Genomic DNA, 20,180 nt, shown 5'->3' with positions numbered 1-20,180 from the left:
TTTTAACGAGTATTGTAGAAGTCGAGGCAAAGTTACACAGCCCCCACCACACCACATCTCTTTTCTTTTATTTGAGCCGATTAGCCGCACATTTCAATTGCAATTCTGCCCACATACATGGCGGCTGCCTTGAGATTTTTTTTTCCATCGAAGAGTTGTTGTTTTAGTTTCATTCATTCCACCACGTTTGCCTTCTTTTTCCACTGGCACACTGCCTTAAAAAAAAAAGATTTCATCTAAGTTTCCAACAAGAAGTAGGATGCATTAAACATGATTTTTCATAAGTTACACAAGTCATCAGTGGGCATCATTTTATTTAACCAGGATATTTGATAAACCGACCGGGGCAAGTGACGCGCAATTGCATTTTTTTTTGCAAGTGCAACCTGGGTTCGAGTAACTCCGTAATTTTGGAATTTTTATTTTTGCGTAGCAAATGTTGTCTTTGTATGTGGGCTGCCCACCGTTTTTTTGGAACGTGTAAACTGTTCCCCAGTGTGTGTCGGGCCCGGGATCGCAAAGATTCGGTCGGCTAAGTAGGCAGCTTTGGTCCCTCTGGGATGTGGCTGACACAGGCGCCGTGGTGACCTCGCCGTTAGTGAGTGGCGAATGTCCGGTATTGGTATTGTTGGTAGGGGACGACACGAACGTCAGGTGCATTGCCCGCGGCAGCTTGCGATGGTCATTGCTACATGTTTTTTTTTTTCACGTAGTTTGATTCCCCATTTATAATTGCCTTCATTATATAACTGGCTGAATTGAATAGAGCACAGCTTATTTAGAATAATTTGTTACTTATTTCATATAAGAAATGTATTCGCTGTATTTTAAGGAGGCTACTTTGCGATTATATTCACAATGTAGTATTAATTACACGGGCAGTTTTTGCCCACTCGGTCTGTCGTACATGCAAAGCAATGACTTAAATTCCACATTCAGGTGGTTAAGTCCGATAACCGCGCCGGCAGCAGCAGAGTGTATCGCTGCGATGTCTGCATAGATCGGGTGTTACGTCGCTATGTTGTGCGGTCTGTTTATAGATGACCAGTCGCACAGGTGGGTCCCGATTTCATGGGTGGACCATGAGCTTCGTGACAGATCAAAATCCGGGGATCTTCTGCCTCGGGACTGTCACCAAGGCGTTTTTGAGTTATTTTGAACTCCATTTAGTTCTCCAAGCTTCAGAGTGATTCGGAGGCGTGGGAAATTGGACCAAAGCGGAGAGGCGGTGAGAATTGGCACCAACATGTTTTTGGCGAGTTTTTTTTAATATATGTTGGCTTTTTTTCCCTATATATAGTTGTATATATTCTTTTAGAACCTATATATATTTTTTAAAAAAAAATATATATATAGGTTGGCTTTTTTTTTCCCACCGGTGATCCCATTCGCCGAATGATTATTTTCACCCCCCATTCACGGGCACTCGCCTCGCGCCTGAGCCTCTCCAGCAGGGCCGGGGGTGCGTGCCGCAGGAAGAGCTGCCGTGGGATGAGCAGACACTCGGCACCGTCGCTGACGAGCGCGAAGCCGCTCTGCGTTCCCAGCAGCGCGTCCACCAAGCCCTAGGCACGGCACCCATCGCCGCTCCGTCACCATCGTCGTCATCGCTGTCGTCGCCCATGAAATGCCGTCGTCGTCGCCGACGTCATTGGTATGTTTTCAGCTTATCGCAATCGTCACCGTCATTGTCGTCAGCACTGCCATTATTGTCATTTAACAATTGCATTTGTGTTGTTACCATCAGCAGCGCCGCCATAATTGACGTCATCATTGTCCTTATCGCAATTTTCGTCATTATCATCAATGTCATCTCATTGACGTTCATATACAGCGTGTCCAAGAAGGTATGATCTATTGATTAATTCAAATGTGACCGTAGTTCCATTTGCATGGAATACGTATGTTCAATACTGCTTTTTTTAAATCAAGTGTTTTGAGCCGAATGACTCGAGTGATCTTTGACAGCACATACCAGACTTCTCCCCAAACGAGGAATGTCGAATTTCCACCATGACTTTGGCTTGTGTTTTTAAATTATTTGGGAGCATTAATCCCTGTACTGTGCGCACATTCGTTTAGCACGGTTGGCTACATGCGGTGATAAAGAGGTTCTACGTGTATACCATTAATACTCCAAATAAAAAAGACAATACCACGTGTCATTGTTTTCAGTGGGTGCTTTCTAAAGTACATTGAGGGCCAGTTGTAAATGACACCCTTTACCTGGCCTTAAGATGGTCACATTGCTTTGGAGTCTTGCATCTTCTGTGAAGTCGCCCATTGCACTGAAATCATTACGTGTTTTTTTACACGCTTTCTATTAACGCAAATCTTGTAAATCAATTTTAACCCACTTCCCAATGTGGTATCGACTGCAGACTTGGTATACGTATGTCTTACTGATGACAATACTATATTCTATCAGAAAAAAAATAAAACAAAATATTTTTAAACATTCTTTTTTATATGTTATGTTTCGGCTTGGGTCTAATTGTCCACGCTCAAGTGACGTTGGCTGTAAATCACCACGGCCCCTTACATTATGGCAAGCTTCGAGGCCACTTCCTTGAGTCGTCGAGTTCTTCCATTACTAGTAGGGTACATTTCATGAAAGCGTGTTTTTTAAAAAGTTTTTTTTTTAATATTACTTTTTAGTGATGGCCAACACGTGACTGTGTCTGGCTGTTCGAAGCCAAATAATGAACCGGGTCGTCAAACTTTGCCGCTGAACTCACGAATTCGCGTCCTTCGTTGAGGGTGTCCACTCGGATAAAAACCGTCCTCGTGCGTTTTTCTTCGTGGGCTTTGCGACCTGTCAACGACATTACACAGGCAACAGCGCATCGGCGACATTCATCGGCGACACGGAAAAGCCGTGATCTGCTGGAACTCGAATCAAAAGCCACGAGCCCCACATTTCTATCTAAATTAACCACTTACTGTAAAACTATTAACTATTTAAATTTTACCCGGTAAGGCCCACTGAGCTATATAGCTCAACGAAGTGGCTTATGTGGATATTTAGAGCAGACAAATACTATGAATGCATGTTTCTAAATGTGGAGGGGAAAACCGGAGAACCTGAACAAAAAATCCACGCGATCACGGGAAAACATGCAAACTCCAAATATACAGGCATCAGAGTTTGAATCGAACCCACGACCTCTCACCACTGTGGCATGATGCGGTGTTCTACATTTGTAAGTAAATATGCTCCCTAATTGATGGCAATCTAAATGTGAAACAACGCATAGTGCGACAACTTATAGCGGGGGATTGCTGTATTTTAAACCAAACATCCCAGGGTGGGACCCTCCTGGCAGTGATTATTGAGACTCAATGTGGCTTAACGGGATAAATAAGTTGTTGTTCAAGAGGAGTTCTCTATTCCTGTATTGCGTTGTATCACACTGTGTAAGCCACCTCCCCCGGTGTTGTACCTCTGTCCAGTGTCGGCAAGCGGTCCTTGGAGGCGATGGCTGGAAGGAGGTAGGCGCACTGCATAGGGGAGGGCATCTTCCTCATCCCTCCTCGCCCATCAACCTCCTTGGCCGCCGCCGTTCCACGTGCGGGATGGAGTCCGCCGGGGCTTTCGGACATTGCTCGATAGCCGCAGAGGCTTTCGCCGGACGATGCGTCCTGCTGGCAGCTTTCCCTGCCACTGTGCTCGCGGTTCTGACTTTGGCTGTTGATGGGCGCGTCGCTGGCGTCTGAACGGAGCCCGCGGCAGTGTTTGGACGTGAGGAGAGTCTGCCGCTTGCAGCCTTCTTCGGCACCTGCGGACGACCAATCGAAAGGTGAAAATTGCGACCCAAGCAAAGGTGTAGCAGTCTAGTTGTGGGACGGCCATGAATTCGTAATTCATCGCTATTTCATCATTAGACCCTCTTTTTGCCAGTACCAAAATGTAATAATAGGGTTTTTCCCATTTTTTCTGGCAACAAAACTGAAACCTTTTTACAAGGATTCATGTCTGCATTAACCACAAATCCTGCAGTCAAAATGCAAACAAAAAACATACTATGATAATATATGCATTGTCCTTGAAACTGATTGGTCCACGCCAAGGGACGGCTTTCTTTTGAGCCTCGACCCAATTGGTGCTCGACCAGGCAAAAAATTATTTGGCATTTTTCCAGACCGACCACATGCCAACAATGTTGCGTGCAAACGCAGCCGGTGTTTATGTTTTTACTGAAGGTCAACTCCACAGACACTGCATCCGCCTTGCTTTGTGCAGAACTCTCCATTCTGTCTCTGCAGTCAGCTGCTCCGACGGCCTCTGCCTTTTTACGAGCACGTGCGGCCTATTCTCCCCGGCTCTATTTTTAGGGCGCCTTTTGTAAAATGGTCAAAATTTGCGGCCTCTTTTATTTTTTTCCCCACCCTTCCCCACCTCCCAACACAACCCAACCACATAAACCACCGGGGCAGCTTCAATGAATGTCACGCATCCACAAGAAGAAGACGAGCGAGCGTCGCGCGGTTTGGTTTATTACGCCTCGCTCGCAATAAACCGTCCAGACGTCCCCACCCCTTGGTGATAACGAAGCAAATGGTATGTGGGTGGCGTCGGAGAGAGAGAGAGTGGCCACTGCTTGGACATTGTTAAATTAACTTGGAGGGCAACTCGGTGGTGGGGTGAGACGTGGCCTGCTTAGTCTGGTTTTTGTTTCGGGGGATGAAACTTTAATTTGAGAAACTTATCTCGATGAGCACATGGTGGCTTGTTGCAAGAGTGAACTGTAAAGCTGCAGCGATTGACTCGCGCACGGGCTGGCTTATTGCTCCCGAAGTGAACCGTCACCTGAGGAACTGTTTTGCAGGTAAAGTGTAATTCGCACTTGGAGGATGTTCAGCGCACGCTCACAAGTGGCTACAATGCAATAACGTGGGAAACGTTTTTTTTTTACGAAGTGGAATGGGGGGGGGTGGAAACCCCGTATCGCGATTAATCGTCCTGTCATGACGCTGTTTATTTTAATTTTATTTTCATCGGGATCGTATCGCGAAACATTTGTCCTGGAGTAAGGACGTGGAGCCGTCCGTAGGCGCTAACCTCGGGCTCGCCGAGAGGAGTCGGTCACGAGCTCCATGCCTCCCTCGTCTCCTCCTAACCGGCATTCCTTCAGCACAGAGCAGCTACCCTGAGGGTGGGGGGAGGGGGGACGAGTTAATGCTTCAATTACGACGGCCCATCGATTTCGCGTTCGCCAAAAGGACACCGCTGTTCATCAATCGTACTGCCGTTGACGAGCGCGTCGGTTGTGTTTTAAAAAAAAAATATTTTATTTGATTATAATTGTGCACCCGCTGCCAATGCGGCCGCAGCATCGGCATCGCCAGGTCGTCAACAACAATTAAATTCACGTTTCGGACTACGCGAACGCAGTCAGAAGCCAGTGTAAACTTGAATTATGCCGATGGCACGCTTACCGATCTTATAATGTAGATCCAGTCTTCCTTGCTGCTGTCTTTTGTAATCACGGTGCCTCTCCTTGTTAGTATAAACAGCAGGGGAGGGGGGGGGGGTCCAGTACACCAGGCAATGTTGGTGATTCTTAGGCATATCAAGTAACTATTTTGCCAAATGCATCCAGGCAAGTCTCAATCCAACAGTGATTGAAGACCTCCCCTCACTCACGTCTTTGTGTTTTATGTTTTTGCGGTTTGGTGTGGGGTTGGTGTGGGGTGGGGCAGCTCCATGTCCGGTTCTGATGTTACTCTCCACTGTTAGCCACGGCCAGCAATTGACCTCGGGCGGACCGGGTTAACAGCGCAGCGCGCCGACACGTTGGTAGATTTTGGGCAACGTAAACGTTGAGGCAAACGTTCAGTCCTGGAATTTATTGCTTTGCACAATTGCTGGCAGAAGGACCTCCACACTTGGACCCACCAGGTGTGACCTTCCCGACCAAGTAACTTGTGCAACCGTTTATACTCTCTCGCGGGTGGTCAAGAGGTTGGAGGAGAATTAAGAGTTTGTTTCAACTCCCGTGCCGGGAGATGCAATTAATAATTACAGCGCTGCAACTCCTTTAGGGAATGTTTATATTATACATCAGTATAGTTATAATAATAATAATGCCCCTTGTTTATCTAGGAAAGACTCGCTGAGTCTCACCAACATTTGTTCACGGTGAGCGATTTCATTTTGTTTTATTTTTTTTGTCCCAAGATGCGGGTGGATATTGTCGCTCACTTGTGGTGGCTGACGAGGCATCTCCCAGGTTTCTCTTGCAAGAGGTGGATCGGCCAGCCCTTGAGAAATCCGAGGGAGCTAAAGCAACGAGTGAAACACACGAACCCATCCACGTTGTACGGTCGCGTGCGAAATGTCACGCAGGCATTAATTCCAGCCGGAATCTATCCGGTGGCCGATGACCCGCAAAATATTTCTCCGCCCGGCACACCACCATCCAGTATGCCTCCTGGCTGTGGCTGCTTGCTAGTCACGTGTCACTTACTCCAGTCTACCGGAGACCCGGGGAAATATTCAGTGAGAAATTAAGCCCTTGGGAGTATTGTATTCAGGAAAACGCCTCCAATTAGTGCGGGTGGCTACATTACAGTGCGAAATAAAAGTCTCCTCCCCATAGAGGTTAGTCAGTAATCCCCCCCCTCCAACCCACATTGTGCAGAAGCGTGGTCAACACATCTACGCCTCTATATAAGGAACGAAACAGTAAGGATTCTCCACAAACCTGGCTGTCGCCTGATGAAGCTGGTTGTAATTACTGGCGAAACGTCGTACTCTGATTGTAAATGTTGTGGCTTGGCTCTCCAACACACCGGTGTGCTGTACTAGTGACGAATTGGCACGTTCTGTTTACGTGACAACCCTTACGAGTTGGCTTTGTCGGGTGGTGGCGGGTTTTAACGACACATTCATATATTTACGCGATCTAACCCAAAAACCTCTATTATGGAGTGCTAAAGAAGTTCAGCATACGTACAAAACGTTTGGCACAGGCGGTGTCATTGATGCATTGAATCATGCATTGCATTTTTAAGATCATGACACATGCAAATTGTATGTGTCTTGGAATCAGTGTGGTTCTCTTTATTCCTATGTAGTAAAATGGTTAACGTGATGCAACCAATAGTAAAACAATATAAAACCAGTGCCATGACAATTTTTTTTTTACTTTGTATGCTGTGTTTGATGGCCCATGTTGAGCAGCGCTATTGAAGGGCAGCTTTGAACTTGCCTGTCCAGATTTGTGCGGCACTTTCGCTTTCACGTGGTTCCTGCCATCTTCTGCTGCCACAGCTTTTGCAAACGCGTTCTATTTTTAGAGCGCTTTATCAATTGTAAGCAGTTTTTTTTGGGGGGGTGGCTGTGTGCGGAAGAGTCGTCATTACCTGTAGGCTTTCGCGACCAATCTCATCCATAGAGGTTATTTTTTGCTTGGATCGTGTGAAATATAAATGTGTCGTTAAACTGGTTGTGATCGCCAGTGAAACTTTACGGTACTCAAATTATGAATGTTGTGGTTTTACTCTCCAACACAACCGATGTGCTGAAATAATAGGCGATTGGCACTTTTTGTTTAGGTGACAAACCTTACTAATTGGCTGTGTCGGGTGGTGGTGGGTTAACGGCACGCTTATACTTACCCGATCGAACCCAAAAAAACTAAAACCTTGATATGAATCATGACACATGCACAATAGTTGCCACGCTATGATGGTTATTTGACGATGCCACGGTGGCAGGTGGTGCACAAGCACGGGAAACTTGTGCTGTGGAGAAGGGCCATTGGCTGAAACGTCGTCTAATGTATATAAAAAAAAAATTCACGGCCGCGGCGTTTATTGAGGGATGTGGGCTCGGCTACTGCGCACCTTTTGATAACCGTGTACTTTGCACTCCAATCATGTTTTTGAATTGTTTGTAACGTTCTTGCTTGCCCCCACTGGACATCTGTGAAAATAGCTTTTTATAGCTGATTGGATTCCTCCCAGCGTTAAATAAACTAGTGTAATTGCCCATCATATGACAGCTTACTAAAAATGAAATTTAATGAAAAAGACTAAAATGTAAAGATTGTATTGAACTTAATGAATTCAACATTTCTCTATATATCAGATTTGGTGTAAATTGACTTTCATAGAAAACATGTTTTTTATTTTTCATTCCATGAAAATCCGCAACCTATCCAGCTTTACACACAGCGTACAGAGTGTCAGGCATTAGGCAAGGATCACCATGAAAATACATTCTGATTCTGACCTGAGGAAGGCGTGCTGATCTGGATCGCTCACAGTGCGGCTGGAGCCCGACAGGAAGATCTTCTCGAAGTCCTAAGTGCGGCGAACAATCGCAACAAGCAGGTTATTTGGGGGGAGGGAGGGCGACGTTTCAACGAGCAATCTCAATATTGTCACCTCCCAAGGGGACACCCATCACACGTTTATTAAAGTTTTTCATTTTAGATTTTTTTCATCAACAGCGGGAGAAAGAAATAACGGATCCAGAGTAGAGTTGTCAAGTGAGAAGGTCGACGCGTCGCACGCTATTTAACATGCGCTTCCGTGGCCGTCTGGAACGCTCTTCCTTCCAATTATTAGGAAGCCACTGGAGCTATCCACCTTTTTAAATTTAGATTGAAAAGTTATTTCTTTAGAACTGCTTTTTCGTGTTTTTAATTTGTCCTTCCCCCGTGCCTCCGATTTGAGCACGGTTGTCTATGCACGACGCGAAAGAATATCCACGTAAAGCGGTGTTCCTATTGGATTATCGTTACGATAATTATTGTAACGCCACGTGGTACGGCTTGGGCATGAATAATTCCCAGCTTGATTGCAAAGCAATTCGCCAAATAATTCAATGCAGGGGCCTCCTGAAGATGCATATCTGGACTCGGTGAGGCTGTGGTTGTTTAGATAGATGAGCGTTATTGCAATTACGAAAACAACTGCACTGGTTATGCCTCTTTGTGTTTAACGACCCACCTCCTTGAAGAGGCACAGAAACTCAGCACTCTCCTCGATGATCACCGTGCACTGCCAATTTAAGCCACCCACGATTTCCTTTTCCTGGAACAAACGAACCAAAATAAATGACAACATTATTGTCTCTATTCAATCCGCTGCTAAATGCAGTGCGAGGCTGCTGCACAACTGAGAGGCTGGCCACCGTGTTGCCGGAGCGATCCGCTTAATTGGCCAGTACACAAGAGCGAAATGGATTTTGGCATTGTGGGGCTACGTTATGTGGTAACAGTGAAAGGAGCTGCCCTCCAATTGCTTGCTAATGCCTCTGTTGGTGGAAGGGGCCTCCACTAGATGGGACTCCACGGAGTCCGCCTTGAGGGTATTTTGGCCTACTCTCCCATGCCAGCCAGTCATCTTGGAAGAGGTACCGGTGGCCACGGTTTAAACCCATCACACCGTGACCTGCCGATGGACTAACTGTAGTGAACCCTTGACCTAAAGATTTTGTGATTGCAGGAATTCATATTATTTGGGTCTTTCGGTAAAGTCACGTAGATAGGTTCAAAGAACGTAACAAAAAGCTATGACGATGTTGAGATCGCAACGTCGTCATCACCCGGCGATCTTGCTTACAAGTCTAGAGCTGGCAACCGTTACACCACTGGCAGCATCCCAGAGTGAAATATGAAAACAATGTCTGTGTGTTTCTTTGCTCAAATGAGCATTGAGGCAGTGCTATAACCTCCTGTTTAAGATCCCTATGCTCGCGGAGGAAATTCCACATTTAAATGGCGGGGGGGGGGGGGCTAGTAAATCCATAGAACAACCACTGAATTGCAAAGTGAGAACATTTATTATTATTATTGATTCTGACACTCACCCCGAACTTGTCTCCTTGGCTCAGGAACCAGACGGGTCTCACGACACCAGTCTCCGAGTCACGCACGGTGACGATGGCTGAAACACACGGGGGCTGTGTGTGAGTCATTCGGCCGGTAGCCTGAGACAAAGTCAACTTGTAGACGGCGGTTTAACAGAGCGGCGAGTCGCCGTCGTCATCGGCCGTGCTCAATCCACTGCTGGATGAAGGCTTTTTCCAAGCTGCTGTCACCTCTCATGGCCCTGAAGCTGTAGCAATCCACCCGGCAGCCGCGGTAGAAACTCGCTGATTTCATTGCGTCATCGTCTCGCGGTGCAAGTCCCCTAGGATGTGTTCCATTTCCTGGCAGCAATTCGATTAATATTGGACCAGCGACCATTATCTTATCAGCAGTGGGCGGTGTGTGTGTATCACAGGGCAGTGAGTAAGTCCGTGATGACCATCGATGCTTATTTGAACGGGAAATCACGGACTTTTTAGATGACTTAGTAACCTGTTAATATCCGTCTACTGCCGCCTGGTTTAATTAAATGAAACATGTCGGCAAATGCGTTTTTAGTGTATCTGAATAGGCTGCCTCTCTCTATATCAGTCTGTGTTCACCATACACAGAACATTTATCTCCCCTGGGCGATCTTTAATAAACAGTGCATTGAGCCGGAACTTTTATTTTCAAAAGGGACTGTTGGCTTCGTTTGCTTAGGCGCGTGAATCACCCATTCCCCGTGTCCTCCTCCTTGAATGCTCATTTGAAGATGGACTGACGCAATGAACTCTTTCTATGCACAACCACGCACAAAGCCTTGGCAACAAACGTGCAGCAGTGGGGGGAAAAAACAACAAACTGAGCCGACGTTTGCGATAGATGTTTATAGTTACGTCATTTACATTAAAAAAACCGCAACAACTTCGCCGATAAAGACACTAATGTGTCGCCATTTGAAAGGACAATATTTGATAGCCGACGTTTCAGGCAATGGCCCTTCACGTAGGTGCTATAAAAATGAGACCTTGCCCGAAACGTTGCCTATCAAATATGTATTCCTCCTCTAGGGCGGTGGCATTGACAGAGGTGGTGACCATGTTGTGTTGTGTTGTGTAAATATATGCATACATAAATATATGTATACATAAATATATGCATACATGAATATATGTATACATAAGCAAACCTGACTCTGCTAATGAGACACTGAATGTCGAAACCAGTCCAGAGTTTGCTTGTTTTAAAGCAATGCTGCTGAAAACATGTATAAACCAGAAGGCTGCACGGCTGAGTGTTAAAATACGTAAGACGCAAACGATTTATGTTGAGACAAATGTGCAACAGAGTTGTCATGACGTGCCTAATTTAGTTTGTGAATTAAACATGATCCGCAGTGACACTTTTAGGGCTGTATGCTTAAGCGCAGCTCGATTCAGGCTTGGCTCTGGCTCAATTGAGCCGTTTCCGAGCCACGCTCCCACCCATGGAGCCGCCTCTAAGCCTTCGGAAGCAACCGAGCAGTGGCCCAAGACCGCGCTGAGCTAGAGCCGAGTTACGACTAACATATACGGCCCTTCATGATGATGATGATGATATTGGGAGGGGGTGGGACTTACCCAAGCCTCATCCCCACAATGCACGATCTGCCGATCGGCTGACCGTAAACAAGATGGCCTTGACGGCAGTCCCGAGTAAACGATGCGTGGCCCTCCCGTGTCGATGGTGAGTGGGCTGCCGGTTTAAGTTTGTGGACAAGCAAGGGACAAACGCCACAGCACGGTAGCCAACATACGCGCTGTTCGTAATATTATGGATAATATTAAGGTCGCGAAAGCCTACGTGTTGAACAGACGCGCTGTTGTTCTTAGATCGGAATCTGCGACCGCGCGCGTCGAGTGTGGGTTTGTTTTTGTTCTGCCAAAAAGAGAGAAAAATCCACGTGCAAACCTCGCTGGAAACTCACGTATATATACAGTGAGGGAAAAAAAGTATTTGATCCCCTGCTGATTTTGTACGTTTGCCCACTGACAAAGCAATGATCAGTCTATAATTTTAATGGTAGGTTGATTTGAACAGTGAGCGACAGAATAACAACAACAGAATCCAGAAAAACGCATGTCAAAAATTTTATAAATTGATTTGCATTTTAATGAGGGAAATAAGTATTTGACCCCCTCTCAATCAGAAAGATGTCTGGCTCGCAGGTGTCTTTTATACAGGTAACGAGCTGAGATTAGGAGCACACTCTTAAAGGGAGTGCTCCTAATCTCAGCTTGTTACCTGTATAAAAGGCGCCTGTCCACAGAAGCAATCAATCAATCAGATTCCAAAGTCTCCACCATGCCCAAGACCAAAGAGCTCTCCAAGGATGTCAGGGACAAGATTGGAGACCTACACAAGGCTGGAATGGGCTACAAGACCATTGCCAAGCAGCTTGGTGAGAAGGTGACAACAGTTGGTGCAATTATTCGCAAATGGAAGAAACACGAAAGAACTGTCAATCTCCCTCGGCCTGGGGCTCCATGCAAGATCTCACCTCGTGGAGTTGCAATGATCATGAAAACGGTGAGGAATATGCCCAGAACAACACGGGAGGATCTTGTCAATGATCTCAAGGCAGCTGAGACCATAGTCACCAAGAAAACAATTGGTAACACACTACGCCGTGAAGGACTGAAATCCTGCAGTGCCCGCAAGGTCCCCCTGCTCAAGAAAGCACATATACATGCCCGTATGAAGTTTGCCAATTAACATCTGAATGATTCAGAGGACAACTGGGTAAAAGTGTTGTGGTCAGATGAGACCAAAATTGAGCTCTTTGGCATCAACTCAACTCGCCGTGTTTGGAGGAGGAGGAATGCTGCCTATGACCCCAAGAACACCATCCCCACCGTCAAACATGGAGGTGGAAACATTATGCTTGGGGGTGTTTTTCTGCTAAGGGGACAGGACAACTTCACCGCATCAAAGGGATGATGGACGGGGCCATGTACCATCAAATCTTGGGTAAGAACCTCCTTCCCTCAGCCAGGGCATTGAAAATGGGTCGTGGATGGGTATTCCAGCATGACAATGACCCAAAACACACGGCCAAGGCTACAAAGGAGTGGCTCAAGAAGAAGCACATTAAGGTCCTGGAGTGGCCTAGCCAGTCTCCAGACCTTAATCCCATAGAAAATCTGTGGAGGGAGCTGAAGGTTCGAGTTGCCAAACGTCAGCCTCGAAACCTTAATGACTTGGAGAAGATCTGCAAAGAGGAGTGGGACAAAATCCCTCCTGAGATGTGTGCAAACCTGGTGGCCAACTACAAGAAACGTCTGACCTCTGTGATTGCCAACAAGGGTTTTGCCACCAAGTACTAAGTCATGTTTTGCAGAGGGGTCAAATACTTATTTCCCTCATTAAAATGCAAATCAAGTTATAACATTTTTGACATGCGATTTTCTGGATTTTTTTGTTATTCTGTCTCTCCCTCTTCAAATAAATCTACCATTAAAATTATAGACTGATCATTTCTTTGTCAGTGGGCAAACGTACAAAATCAGTAGGGGATCAAATACGTTTCTTCCCTCACTGTAAATATATACACGTTGCCATGCCGGCGTGGGGGGTCGCGCGTTGTTTTGACGAAGCAAACAACGCCGACAATAAATACACAGCGAGACGCGCGCGCGCACACATACACACACACAAAAACACCCTCTCGAAAGGCAACGAACGGGTGATGGAAAGCTTGTTTAAGCCACGATGGCTGTTTGACCGTGCCGCTTCAAGCCACGCGTAAACTTTCCGGGGAAAGCTCTGGAAAAAGAAGTCCTGCTCGCTTGTTTCCTTAAGACGAAGGAGGGGGGGGGGCGCGAGGGTGGATTTATTTATCCAACAGCTTGTAATTAAAGCTGTGCCTTTGCCGTTTTTTGTCGCTATCAATAGACGCTTCAGCATAGCGGTCCTCAACCCAAGTGGTCCCACCACCCCCCAAGGGATGAAGGACGGTCTGTGCCATGGACAACGTGCGGGATGCATTCTGAACGTGCGCCGCTCACGTCACTGAACTGTTGCAAGCGACACATTTTCAACAGGAAACAAGTGAGTGGTAGTGGCACGGCTACAATTTTGTCGCGAATGGGGCTGGGCGGAGGGGGCTAGAGGGGCTTCTGGAAAAGGATTGAGCACTGCCGTTTATTGCTGTGCTCGAGTCTATGAATGCAGTGTTTATTTTCACCGTGAAAAGGCAGTGGGACAAGTAGGTTGTCAAAACTGTACAGCGTCAGTATTTTTTCCCCCTCTGCCAACTTAACACTGACCAAACATCTTAAGTACGACCCTCCTGGACAATGAGTCTTAAGTTTCGGTGAGGCTTTGCTGGCTCAATCATGTCGAAATACTCTTCAATATACGCCATTGCTTACCTGATCCAGAGAGGCAAATGTAGAATATTTGTGGCATCTGTCCTTGTTGCACCAGAACTCGCTTGGATGGGTACCTGATTTTTTTGTAAACGAAACAGCACACCAGACATCCAGACCCGAGGATTGAACTCAGGACATTAGAGTTGCTGGCTAAGTACATTGATATTGGGCATTGGCATCTTGAAAGACACCCAAATCCAGGACTTTGGGGGAACAAAAAAGTATATAACATCTACACTGCTGAAGGCTCATCTCCAATGACAACCTCGAGCCAGTGGAGGAAATTCCACATTCCCATGACAGGTGCCATTTATATAAATGGGAGAGGCACTCTCATTGATATCCAGCGCTATCTGTAAATTATGAGAAACCCAATCGCAACAGGTAAGTGCGTGTGGATTAGAAACAAATGTAAATAACAACACGCAAAGAGCAGGGAGGCACATCTCCCAACATGCCTTGCATGCATGTCATGTGACCACCAATTTGGATGTCCAAGGTTCTCAGCCTGGTCTAGATCACCAGCTCAAAACCCTGGAAATGTGGCCATCCCATCAGGTGGCACTAAAACAGAGAAAGAAAACCTGTGGATGAGTTTTCGTATTGGAACTCTTAAGCACAGTAAAGTCATCAATATTCGGTCCTGTCTTGTGCCTTCAGGAGCTCATATATGGGGACGGCTTACCTTTGACACGGTGGGAACCCGCTTTATACACTTTGGGGGCATGGTTTAAATTGTCGAAATAAAATGGTCAGTGATTAATTTAAACTAGGGCTGAGCTCCGGAAAATATCTCCATGTAGCTCATTTTAAAAAGAACTAAACACATTCGGCAATAACATTGTGGCATTAAGAGGAAAAAAAAAATATATATATACAATAGGTGACGTTTCGGGCAGTGACACTTCAGAGCACACATATAGATTGGTGATTGCCTAAAAAAATTGTGCGTGATACATATTTTCCTTTTTTTAAGGCGTTATTGACGAACGTGGTGTTGTATTTTTTCGTTTTTTTTTTAAATATTTTTTCAGAAGCGACTTTGCCGCAAACGACCGCACGAGCCAGGCGGCGCACCGTACCCGGGCCGTGCGCGCACCGCACGCGCATGAACGCACGGTCACACGCACACACGCACGGTCACGCGCACACACGCGTGCACCACGCACGGTCACGTGCATGAACGCACGCGAGCACCACGCACCACACGCGCATGAACGCACACGCGCACCACGCACAGTCACGCGCACACACGCGTGCACCACGCACCACACGCGCATGAACGCACACGTGCACCACGCACCACACGCGCATGAACGCACACGTGCACCACGCACGGTCACGCGCATGAACGCACACACGCGTGCACCACGCACAGTCACGCGCACACACTGACCGCGCAAGCCACGCGGCGCGCGCCACGTGGCGCTGCTGGGCGCCCGAGAGGCTGCGCAGGGCGGGCACGGGGCGCAGGGCCCACACAAGGAGGCGGACGTCGCGGTCCGTGCGCCCGCCGTGGCGCGGCTCGGCGAGCAGGCGGCGAGCGCGGCGCGGCAGCAGCGCGGCCTGCGGCAAACAAAGGGAAATGAACAGGGCCACCGCAAAGGGGAACGATCGCAAGGGCAAGCGTCGACGACATTTTGATAATTCCGTTTCCAACACGTGGGCGGTGTTTTAGTGTTTGTTTGTCGTGCTCGGGATTTTAAATGCCGTTGTGGGTTGAACTCTCCGAAAAACAGCGGTGTGCTGAGGCGGTAACTAATTGGCACGTTTGCGTTTTCGTGACAAACCTTGCTCATTGACTTTGGCGGATTTAAAGACGCTTTTGTATTTACGCGATATAACCAAAAACAAACTTCATGGGGTATTGATAATGACGTCGTTTATGACGACAACAATGACCACAGCAACGTCAAAGACAATGGCATCGACATGAACATTTACAAATGCAGTGACACTGTCGACAATGGAAATGACAACAGCAACTTCAACAACAATAGTAACTATGGACATCAACTAAATCTACAACAGCGGCTTCAATACAGGGTGTTTAAAAAGATGGACCCGATTTGAAATCGCTATTATATATCTGCAACCACGAACCGCCCATGAATGAAACTCTTACCACTTGAAAGGGCGGGGCATGGAGAGGGTGGGGCATAGAGAGGGCGGTGCATAGAGAGGGCGGGGCATAGAGTTTCAAATGATTACCGATCGATGCCTGTCCCAGCGCACAAACAGCCCCTAGCCTCAGTCATTCGCTAGACAACACTGCCTCAACGTTGGATAGGTCGCACGGGACCCCAAGACTGGGCGCTACACTCTCGGCCCCCAAGATCACCAGACATCACCACATTCTGCGACTTTTTCTTGTGGGGATACGTCAAAGACCGAGTTTTTGTGCCACCATTAGCGACTAATCTAGATGACCTCAAAAACAGAATCAAAGCAGCGGTGACTTCAGTGGAAGAAGACACTTTGAGAGACGTTTGGGATGAATTCAACTAGCGTCTCGATGTTGTCCGTACAGCAGGTGGAGGGCACATAGAGCATTTAAAAAATGGTTAGTAAAACTTGATAACTCATTAAACCGTTTGTAACTTTTTGTGTAATTGTAACATGTTGCCATTGTGAAATTAACTGCTTTGAAATTGGGTCCGCCTTTTTCATACACCCTGTATACTACAACAAAACAAATCACAGCAGCGGCTACAAACAATAGCAGCAACTACACCAATAAGTACAACTCCAACAGCAGCGACAACGTATGGCGCCCACAACAGTAAATTACAAGCCAAGAACAAATATGAAGTTAAATTTTGATTTAAAGCTTTCGTGACTGCAGTAATTCATATTCTTAGTTCTTTCGGTAAAGTCACGTTGAAGGGAAATAATAAAATAATATATATATATAAAACAATAAAAATTCTCACGACGTTTCGACCATAACACAAACGGTCGTCATCATGCAAACCGACACACCTGATGACGACCGTTTGTGTTATGGTCGAAACGTCGTGAGAATTTTTATTGTTTTATATATATTATTATTTTATTGTTTCCCTTCAACGTGACTTTACCGAAAGAACTAAGAATATGAAATATGAAGTTGTGGGAAACTAACAGTGGCATATCCATCGACTGACCTGGCCCCTGCTACGAGAGTGTGGAATTTCCACTCCTGGCCAAGGGCTGTCAACAGCAAATGAGTGCTGTCCGATTGCTCGTTCGCGCAGAGAGACTCCTTAGCATCTAGACTCTAGAGTCTAGAGTCTCCACAACAACAACACTCGACTTCCCGCACCACACCCAAGCACCACCAAGTGCCCAACGACAAGAACACTAACAACGAGACGTTAACTACCTGGCCGAGATGTTAACTACCTCGCCTGGTATACATGAGGCCGTGGAGTTTGCATGGTTTCCCTGTGGTCACGTGATTATTTTTTTTTCTCAGGGATTTCCCTTCCACATGTTAGAAAATTGCGTTGAGACTGTTTGACCGCGATACATCTGTACATCATACGCCGCTTCGTTGAGCTATCGTTTGTGGGCAGGTCTCTTCTGAAGAAGAGCTATGTAGCTCAGTGGGCCGCACCTGGTCAAATAGAAATAAAGTACAACAGCAACACACCAGCTCACGCAGTGCTGTTTTGCAACGTGATCATTGAAGCCCATGGGCCAGAGCTAAATGTGACACCGCTGGACGTATTAAATATGTAGGATTTCGCGACCAATATCATACATTCTAGAGGTGTTTTGGGTTAGAGAACATAAATATAAGTGTCGTGAAACCCGACACCACCCGATACAGGCAATTAGTAAGGTTTGTCCAATTGGCTGTGTCGGGTGGTGGCGGGTTTAACGACACATTTATATTTACGCGATATAACCCCCCCCCCAAACCCCCCCCTATATTATGGACGTATTAACTACTATATTCAGTGATACCAGTTTATGTACGTGGCTTGTGTGTTCGTGGATTATGTGATTTACATACCTATTAAGTAAGGTTATTGCATGAGTCTCTTGTTATTAGGGCACCGCAGTGGCGAAGACGTTATCCCCCTCGCCTGGTACGCAGGAGGTCCCGGATTTGATGTCGCCTGTAAATTTGGAGTTTTAAAGTTATCCCCGTGGTCGCGTGGACATCTCGGGCTCCTCCGGTTGTACCCTCCACGTTTAGGAACGTGTTCGGATTATGCATCTGCTACTATAAATTCCCACGTGTGGATGGTGATATACGCCATTTCGATGAGTTGTCATCATGCACGGCCAGGTTGCCTCTGGAATCAGAGCTCATAGCTCGGTGGGCTCTTAGCTGTCGTCGTCAAATATATTCGTTCCTCTGAAGTGTTGCCAGCTTAGGTGGTACCAACAAGTGCACTATCTTGGTCTGGGCCCACAGACTACGAGCAGCCGTCGTGAATCCAACCGCACCTGCTGCTTTGCCTTGAACGTGGAGACGTCAAAGAGAATGTCGGCCCCATCGCCTCGCTCTGCGCCGGAGTCCGCGGCGATTCCCCTCTCCACGGTGTAGCCACGCGGAGCCCTGTCCGGCACGCGGCACAAAGGGAACGTCACACCCCTGTGTGTGTGGTAGACCTTGAGTGCAGATCGCGAGCGGCACACGCGACTCCAAGGGGGCGGTTTGGCCAGAAACTCGCCAAGCTCGCCAGCCCGCTCGCCCTCATCTCGCAGTTTGCCGATGTTGACCACGCCGCAGCAAGTACGGTTACTCGTTTGTAGGCTGCGTTGATCGAGAGGTAGTTTATACTCCGCGCATATGAGGTGAGCCTGCCTCGATAGGCTAACGTACATATTCGTGGCCGTACTATCTTGTTGAAACACCAACCTATTGTCAAGCTGGTAGGTGTTGGTAATATCGGCAACGTTTAGTTTGTCCTTCCCCCCGCACTTTTGATTAGCATGGTTGGCTACATACGGTGCGAAAGAAGTTGAGCATACACACAATGCCGTATCTGGATTATAAGCAGCACATTTTTCTTCCTTGAACGAAAGTTGAGTGCGTGCGTGACCAAGTTTGAAATTGGGCACACGTTCGAGACGCGTCTTACTTTCTTGGAGGGTATAATTACCCGAGTGATAGGGTAATTAATAGTACGGAAATGGTTTTGGAGGTGGCACAATGGCAATTAGAATTAGCTGCTGATCAAATTACGGTGATACAAATGGGCAGTACATTACCCGAATTAATGGTCGCAAGCTGAATGGTTCGGCTAGAATTTCCAGATATTTTAAAGTCAGATCAAGTTGAGTGTGATCGAAGCTAATTGTGTAAATACGACCCGCGAAAGTGTTCTTTTATTCTCGCAGAGTTAAAGTTCCTCTTTGCATATTGGTCGGTCACACGATATGGTCCAATCCTTTTTCGGATGTTTCCATACCAGCTTTGAGCCATCAAGTTCCTTAATTTGTGCACACTTACAGCCACATACGAAGGCTACTGCTTGTGGCCGTTCTTTGGTTCGAGAGAGCTGAGATTGACCTGTTGGTTGCGGGTTGCATAATATCTCGCTGCTTTTTACTTTGAAAATGTGACTTCTCCTGACACGTCCGCAGGTTTCATAAGTTGTGTGCTGTAGTACGACAGCGTGAACAATAATAATAATACATGTGGGAATTTGTTTCGGATATTTGTGACTACACCGCTACCAACACGTTTCGGTGTTTTTTTTACGTTAGAAATTATTTATGGGTTTAGCCTCCCGAGTCTGGCAGTTTGTCCATAGGATCATACATCTCCCCGAGGAGGTGCACCAGCAGTTAGTCGCTTCCTCATCACTCGTCTATCTCTAACCACCATCGTTGATCATTCCATCGAATGTAAACTCGTTTGCTTCGAGGACTTTGCCTACCGGAATATTTCGTCTCTTCCCCCTCATCCCACGCCACTGTTCAACTTGCACCCTGCAGGTCACGTGGACCCTTTCTGAGTCTT

The 20,180-nt window shown here is 46.8% G+C and overlaps 1 protein-coding gene and 1 long non-coding RNA gene across 2 annotated transcripts in view; one reads left to right on the top strand and one right to left on the bottom strand.

Moving 5' to 3' along the window:
* LOC116951227 (uncharacterized) overlaps window positions 1-20,180 on the bottom strand; it is a 30,769-nt gene that overhangs the window by 4,653 nt on the left and 5,936 nt on the right. The window contains exons 3-14 of the mRNA XM_076073529.1: window positions 18,659-18,770; window positions 15,615-15,784; window positions 14,219-14,292; window positions 9,824-9,900; window positions 8,962-9,045; window positions 8,240-8,310; window positions 6,206-6,283; window positions 5,440-5,500; window positions 5,063-5,150; window positions 3,444-3,779; window positions 2,739-2,815; window positions 1,431-1,565 (exon numbers count right to left, since the gene is read on the bottom strand). Coding sequence (XP_075929644.1) covers window positions 1,431-1,565; window positions 2,739-2,815; window positions 3,444-3,779; window positions 5,063-5,150; window positions 5,440-5,500; window positions 6,206-6,283; window positions 8,240-8,310; window positions 8,962-9,045; window positions 9,824-9,900; window positions 14,219-14,292; window positions 15,615-15,784; window positions 18,659-18,770 — 1,363 coding nt within the window. The remainder of the gene's footprint in view (window positions 1-1,430; window positions 1,566-2,738; window positions 2,816-3,443; window positions 3,780-5,062; window positions 5,151-5,439; window positions 5,501-6,205; window positions 6,284-8,239; window positions 8,311-8,961; window positions 9,046-9,823; window positions 9,901-14,218; window positions 14,293-15,614; window positions 15,785-18,658; window positions 18,771-20,180) is intronic.
* LOC142930617 (uncharacterized) lies at window positions 1,525-16,872 on the top strand. The gene is made up of 4 exons (XR_012946574.1): window positions 1,525-1,654; window positions 3,454-3,800; window positions 13,740-13,895; window positions 15,253-16,872. It is a non-coding gene; the product is annotated as an uncharacterized LOC142930617 (long non-coding RNA).

This window comes from Petromyzon marinus, chromosome 42 (genome assembly GCF_048934315.1).
Source record: "Petromyzon marinus isolate PM22_M1 ecotype Great Lakes invasive population chromosome 42, UKy_Petmar_22M1.pri1.0, whole genome shotgun sequence".
In the NCBI taxonomy this organism is placed as follows: domain Eukaryota; kingdom Metazoa; phylum Chordata; class Hyperoartia; order Petromyzontiformes; family Petromyzontidae; genus Petromyzon; species Petromyzon marinus.
The sequence above is the reverse complement of the archived record's forward strand: the minus strand, read 5'-3'. Positions and strand labels throughout refer to the sequence as shown.